Source organism: Montipora capricornis, chromosome 13, assembly GCF_036669925.1.
Source record: "Montipora capricornis isolate CH-2021 chromosome 13, ASM3666992v2, whole genome shotgun sequence".
In the NCBI taxonomy this organism is placed as follows: Eukaryota; Metazoa; Cnidaria; class Anthozoa; order Scleractinia; family Acroporidae; genus Montipora; species Montipora capricornis.
In genome coordinates, this window is record NC_090895.1 from 2529436 (window position 1) to 2536935 (window position 7500).

The 7500-nt window shown below is 40.3% G+C and overlaps 1 protein-coding gene across 1 annotated transcript in view; it reads right to left on the reverse strand.

Annotated features, from left to right (window-relative positions):
* Positions 1–467: 467 nt before the first annotated feature.
* The window catches only part of LOC138030349 (uncharacterized), a 24872-nt gene continuing 17839 nt past the window's right edge, over positions 468–7500 (reverse strand). Inside the window, exons 7-8 of the mRNA XM_068878273.1 lie at positions 6343–6480; positions 468–1516 (exon numbers count right to left, since the gene is read on the reverse strand). Coding sequence (XP_068734374.1) covers positions 468–1516; positions 6343–6480 — 1187 coding nt within the window. The remainder of the gene's footprint in view (positions 1517–6342; positions 6481–7500) is intronic.

Consider the following 7500-nt stretch of genomic DNA (forward strand, 5'->3'; position numbering starts at 1 on the left):
GACTTTTTTCAAGATTAACCAAATGCAATCCGTTTCAATCTTGTCCATTTGTGTCCATCCATGCATCTCTTTCCTTTTGCTGTATTTCTTTTATGTTGTTCAACAGATTTAAGTGGTTATTGCAATGGTTCATTCTACTTTTTGGGCATTTTGGGTGTAATAAAATTACATCATTTTGTGCGACATAGCCCCTTTATATTTACGAGATGCGTCTTGTTCACATCCGCAGATATCTGTTTTGCGTCGGACTGATCCCCTTTGCTGGTCGGATGAATTCTTTATTCTACAACGGGGAATAATTGTTTTTTAAATTTTAAACCAACGGAAAGTAACGTTTAAGATTTCAGTAACGGAAAGAAATTAGCAGTCGGTTAAAGACCTTTTACAAGAAATACTCGACTGTCTTGATGTCCTCTTTAGATAGCATATGCCAGTGCTCGACGCACCTGCATTCCATTCAGTTTATCTTAGAACCACTTGAGACCTGACTTATACACGATGCTGTTGCCCCCGAATTGGTTTGCTACTGCTAGGTAAGTGTGACCTTTATACTCGAATGACTTGACACCTGATGGTATGTCGTGCTGTGGAAGCTCTTGATACCTGGACATAAACTCAGATTCCGAGTGCACATACAAAACTAAACGATAAAGTTCGGCCGCGCACAGGAACGTTTGACCACACATCGTAAACGTATGCAAGGTCGAAACGTAATGTGGCTTTGAAATAGTTTCATTCACATTAACAAACTTTTCACCGTCCCACTTGTAAATCACAATTCCAGTCCTTGCCGCCGATGCAAGGAATACAGTATCGTTGATTGTGAAGGACTTGAGATCCCAGACGTTAAGGCCAAAGATCTGAGGGAATTTCGGGTCGACAAATGTCTTCCCCGACCATTTCATCACGTCTGAAGAATGGGAAGAATCCGAATTGTACTCGTTTGCAAAAACAATAAATGTTTCGTTGTGTATTGTTAACACTGTACTTGCCCACGCTCCATGTGTTCTTATTTCCTGTAACTCCTCAAACGTATTGTCCTTCCACTTGTAGATGGATGAGTTTATACGGAAAGAACTTCCATCGTAATAATTCGTGACTGCAAGGAACAGTTCCGAATGTATTTTAAAGAAGTTAAAACTGCTTGCTCCGGATGTTGAAATGTTCTGCCAAAGCTCGAAACTGTGTCCATTCCACTGGAAAACGGAAGAATTTAGATTGCAAATACCTTCATGATCATGATTGGCGATAGCAATGTAATGTTTATCAGCGATCATAAAGTATTCGATGTCCCATGCTCCAATGGTGTCTATGGTCTGGTGAAGGATAAAATTTCCGGCCGACTCGTTTAGTTTGTAGATGCTACTAGAAATTACATTGTAATCACGATTACCGTCATCATACTGAGCGAAGGCAATAAACAAACTTCCATTAATGGTGAACATTTCAACATTCTGGGCTGACTGTGTTGGCAGGTCTTGATATTTTTTGAAGTTATTCAGTTTGCCTGTACAATCTTGATCAAGAAAGAATATGGCATTACCCTTACAATATTAAATAGACATGATAATATAGTCGTATAAACATAACAACTTTCTTTAATTTTCCAGACATGTTTCGACGGTACATCCGTCATCTTCAGTGTTACATATTTTGAAATCGCCGTTGAATTTAAAGCGCGCGCGATCTTACAAACTTCGTTACATTGCGTTGTCAATATTGCGTATTAAATCAAAACAGAACAAAACAAAAATTTAAATGAGTGACGCTTAGTTCCTTACAGGGAGAGAGTCAGGTTAATGTGTTTCACCTGCTGGTTGAGATCGGGCTTCTCCCATTTTATATACATGGATTCCTTAAGCTTCACTTGGTACTTAGTGGCTGCAGAGTCCAGGATCTCGAAGCAATCCGGTGTGCAGGATGCCTTACAAAACTCTGAACTCTGCAGATGTTTAAAAACGTTCGAAGATCTGTCTGAAAGTAAGTGCTCGCGCACTCGTGTGGAGAAGTGTCGGCTGGTTTCACCAACATAACAAGCATTACAACTTGCACACGAAAATTTATAGACCACACGCGTGCGAAGCCCTACAGGGACAGCATCTTTCACATTAAAAAGATTCCTGACTTTGAAAGTAGTGAAGACTAACCTTATATCAATAGGTTTACATAACCGATTAGCAAGTTTGCGTATACACCTCTGTGCCGTGACTGAGAAGTGCCCAACGTAAGGGATTTTAAAGAAAAACTTAGGTGTTTCCTGGGGCTCGATTCCTGAATGAGACTGTGTTTTTCCTCCCTTGACTGCTGTCTGAATATATTTAGAAATATATTTGTTGATAAGGTTTTCAGGGAAGAGATTCCTCCGCAGAATGACAGACAATTTTTGAAGATCAGTATGGAACCCCATCCAAGTGTTGTTTATCTTAAAAGTTCTATCAATCAAGGTTTTGATTAACCCCAATTTGTAGGTAAAGGGGCAAAAACTCAGATAACTGGTGAGCAAACCTGTGAAAAGTTTTTTTCCGGTAAACGGTGGTTACACTTTGGTGCGGGTCAGTGTTATTGATTAGAACATATAGGAAAGGTAGAACATGGTCAGCTTCCCGTTCCATTGTAAAGCGTATATTGGGGTGTTGATTGTTGATGTAATTGAAGAAAAGGGTTGCATCCCGTTCAGAGCGGAAAAGGCAAAATGTATCGTCTACGTAGCGACGATAGAATAAGACCTCTGAATCCCCGTATTGATCCAACCATATATTCTCATGGTGACCCATAAAGAGATTGGCGAGAACAGGGACAAGGGGGGACGCCATGGCTACAACATCCACCTGGTCATAGAAGTTACCCTTAAACAGGAAGTGAGTTTCCTTGGTAGCAAACTCAAACAACCTTTTAAGCTCATGTTTACTAAGTTTCAAACCTGGGTTATCCTCAGTTATATACTTGACGGCAAGGTTAATACAATCATCTAGAGGGATGTTGGTGAAGAGGCTTTCAACATCGAAGGACACCATGAACATACCATGCAAAGATAGCTCATTGATTTCCTTCACAAAAGTGAAGGAATCTGAAGCAATGAATGTGGATGGAATATGAGGTTGGAGTAGATTACTTAAGTATTTGGCCAAGCTGTAGTTGTAGGTGCCTATGGACGAAACTATGGGCCGAAATGGTGGGGTGGAATTTGGCGCTCGTGGTTTGTGCATCTTAGGGAGACCATAGCTCCTAGCAGGCTGGGATCCACTTGCCCCTTTACCTACAAATTGGGGTTAATCAAAACCTTGATTGATAGAACTTTTAAGATAAACAACACTTGGATGGGGTTCCATACTGATCTTCAAAAATTGTCTGTCATTCTGCGGAGGAATCTCTTCCCTGAAAACCTTATCAACAAATATATTTCTAAATATATTCAGACAGCAGTCAAGGGAGGGAAAACACAGTCTCATTCAGGAATCGAGCCCCAGGAAACACCTAAGTTTTTCTTTAAAATCCCTTACGTTGGGCACTTCTCAGTCACGGCACAGAGGTGTATACGCAAACTTGCTAATCGGTTATGTAAACTTATTGATATAAGGTTAGTCTTCACTACTTTCAAAGTCAGGAATCTTTTTAATGTGGAAGATGCTGTCCCTGTAGGGCTTTGCACGCGTGTGGTCTATAAATTTTCATGTGCAAGTTGTAATGCTTGTTATGTTGGTGAAACCAGCCGACACTTCTCCACACGAGTGCGCGAGCACTTACTTTCAGACAGATCTTCGAACGTTTTTAAACATCTGCAGAGTTCAGAGTTTTGTAAGGCATCCTGCACACCGGATTGCTTCGAGATCCTGGACTCTGCAGCCACTAAGTACCAAGAGAAGCTTAAGGAATCCATGTATATAAAATGGGAGAAGCCCGATCTCAACCAGCAGGTGAAACACATTAACCTGACTCTCTCCCTGTAAGGAACTAAGCGTCACTCATTTAAATTTTTGTTTTGTTCTGTTTTGATTTAATACGCAATATTGACAACGCAATGTAACGAAGTTTGTAAGATCGCGCGCGCTTTAAATTCAACGGCGATTTCAAAATATGTAAGACTGATGACGGATGTACCGTCGAAACATGTCTGGAAAATTAAAGAAAGTTGTTATGTTTATACGACTATCTATATTGTTGCTGCTATCTAGACATGATAATATGAAATTAAATGAATTTGCGCAAATACAAACTTTTTTTTTTTCAAAAGTTGTTTTTTTTTTAGGTTTGGACACAATTTCGAAAGTGTTTCCTTCGTTTTGGTAAGAACCCCAAGTGAGATTTTTTAGTTTTCTTTATCGACCAGTAGATGGTGTCCGTCAGTGTCGCGTACCATGAACGTTATTAGGCCATCCCCTTCTTTTTTTCGTTTACCGTCGTCCGACCGACCCAAATTTTTGGTATTTAAAAAAAAAATGGAATTACGTAGTTAAACCATTTTTCACTTTAAATAGCTCTTTTAATCCGAAAAATGAGCGTAGTAACAACATAGAAAAGGCAGGAACAAAAACAGGAACATTTTTACAGAATATTGTGCATTTTGTTCATCCAAATATGTAAATATCAACTTTTGACGTCATCCTTAGACCTACCCCGGGAAAACGTGTAGCTTTTACGGGAAGGACGCGATCACACGACCATTTAATGAATTCAAAATGGCACTAGCCGTACCCGTGCGTGAAAATCGGGGATTCTGACTACACTAACACGAGACTTCAATGTGAAAATAGTTTATTATGGGCACGTCAGTCAGTCTGCTTAAAAAAATGACCTCCGTTTACCTGAATTGGTTACAAACTGGACATCAGATAACACCGCCCGTGAAAATAGACAAAATATTCTACATTACTGTAGGGATAAACTAAGCAACAGTGCCGTGTCAGATACGAAAAACCACCAAAAACCACCCTTTAGAAGTGGCCAAAATTATGTGGAAACCAGACCCCGAGGAAAAGGGTATACTACTATACACAAGGAAAAATAAGCAGACAGCGCAGTTCAAAAGTTAAGCATAAAGTGAAAGCATCAGCGACTGACAAACGTAGAATGACGAAAAACTCCCGCCAAACTCCTAAATAGTCCTAACCTATCCCAAAGCCACCTACGGTCCTCTACGTCGTGCCATCAGAATATAACTCGTTTCCATGTCATTCGACCGTCAGAAATTACACTGTCTTAAGGTGTCGAATGACATCCACCGACTTTTCCGCCATATTGATTTTGGGTTCATGTTTTGTTGTTTCCAGGCTCCAAAGCAATGATGCTTGAGTACCAGGCCTCCTACTCCAAGACTTCTTGTGATATCTTTTAGGTTAGGCCCGAACCGACCTACTCAATATCAGGAAACGCATTCGACGGCAAGGGGATGGCCTTAGCTTGCTTCAAATCTGTTCAATGTTTGAGTTTTTAGCATTTAGGCACAAATATAAAACTTTATTGACACTCCCTCCGGCAATATGCTAATTAAGATAACGATAAGCGACATAGGGCCCGGGCGCACTGGGCAAATTTTTGTTTAGTTTGCGAACAAATCTGTCACTAGTTCCCTCAGACAAGTGCGCCCGGTGATTTTTAGTTCTACCAAATTTTATCAAGGCTTACCAAACTTCAAAGATGCCGTTGTCCTGCCTCGGAGCAGGACAAATTTTGGTCAGGCGTGAAATCTGACAGATTTGTTAATTTACATGCCATGATTTGAAGGAAAACGTCAATCAAGAAAATATGATTTCTATTTTTAGTCGGAGTATTTCAGTCCGCCTTCTACGGACAAATCTGTAGTGGTACTCTAGAACCAGTTGCAGTCGAACAAGGTGAAGCCTCCACTAGCATAGTAGAAGAAGCAACTGCCTCTGCTGGAGTTGAACGAATTCAAAGAAGAAAAAAAAATAGAATACAAGCAATAATATGCCGAGGGAACATATTCGATCGAAGCGGTTAAAGATCACCATGACTCCTGAGATCTCATGTAACCTTTCCGGCGAACAGCCCGCAAGCGATGGTGTTTATTTTCGTGTGATTGACGCTTTTGGTTAACAAATATTTTGCTATGTCTCAGTGCGCCCACGTTTGACAAATTGACAATTTGGCAGAGACAAATTTTGTCGAGATTTTTGGAAGGGCCAAACAGATTTTGTCAGTCCAGTGCGTCCTCAATTCCATTAGTAGGCCAGGTGACTTAGCTACACCTGTAAAATGGTCTATTTGGCAGACACAATGTAAGTCGACAACTTCAAGCTCGTTTCAAGTAGGGATATTAATGCAGTGATCATTTTTTCATACTTCCATATGATGGCAAAAGAATATATAACGTTTGCAACTTACTAGAGCAATTTGAAGGTTCGTCGCTTCCATCTGCACAATCATTGTCCCCATCACAGAACCATCGTTGCGGGATGCAGTAGCCATTGCGACAAGGAAACTGATTGGATGAACAACGTATTTGCGGGGGTGTTGTAGGGGCTAAAATGCAAAAAAGACAAAAGGTATTCAGAATTATAAGGACTTAACGGCATACTAAAACTACATGGATACTTGGGTTCAAGCAAAACCTCTTAACGGTTTTCAGTTGAGTGTTGAAAGTAAATAGCGAATTACTTTGGTTTTGCATTACTTCACTCAGTGATTGACTCAAAGTTCTCGCGCCACTTTTTCAACCAATCAGAAGTGAAACCAAGACCAGTCGTGGCACGCGCGTGCACATTTTCCCGCGTTTTGTGTCGGCTGCGTGTAATTACTTCGAGTTTTGATTGGTTTACTGGATTGTCTCTGTCCTTTTTGATTGGCTAAAGTAATTACTTTGCTTTTGGTTTTACGACAATCATTTGAAAACCGCTCTAAGCGACATATTAAATTTTGTGTATAAATAAATGCCTAATTAGGGGCCAGATTACAAGGTGAGTTTCAGGCAGCGTTTCCTCGAACGCGGTTTCACATCGGCACTGGGTAGGTACTTGGTGTATTTTTTTCTATTGTTTGAATTTCTTTTAAACAAGGTAAAACCTTGAGTAATTATACAATAACCCTAACGCTAACCCTAATCGTAACCCTGAAGGTTTTACCGTGTTTAGATAATTTTAAACAATAGATAACCACTAAATGACAAATACACCACGGCACTGTTTTACGATTTCGAAACCGCGTCAAAATCGATGAAGGTTGGATGGGTTTACAAAGAATCGTTTTCGTTATGTTTACATCATGCCGAACTCATCACAGACGAAAGGGAGACATAATTCTCTCACAAGATTGTCCCACCAGACACGAGTTCCTCCAGGTCGAATCCAGAAACGTTGACTCCTTTTTTTTCTTCATCACTTTGCCGGAGCGTACCACCATTAACATTTGAAATAGCCTCTACCTATGGTGCTTCTCAATTTAAGGACAGCATGCATGAAAATTGAAAACGCAAACTCAAACCAGAAATCAAAGTGATGGTACTAGTGAGCAAACGCTGCACTACGTGCAAATGATTCATTATTT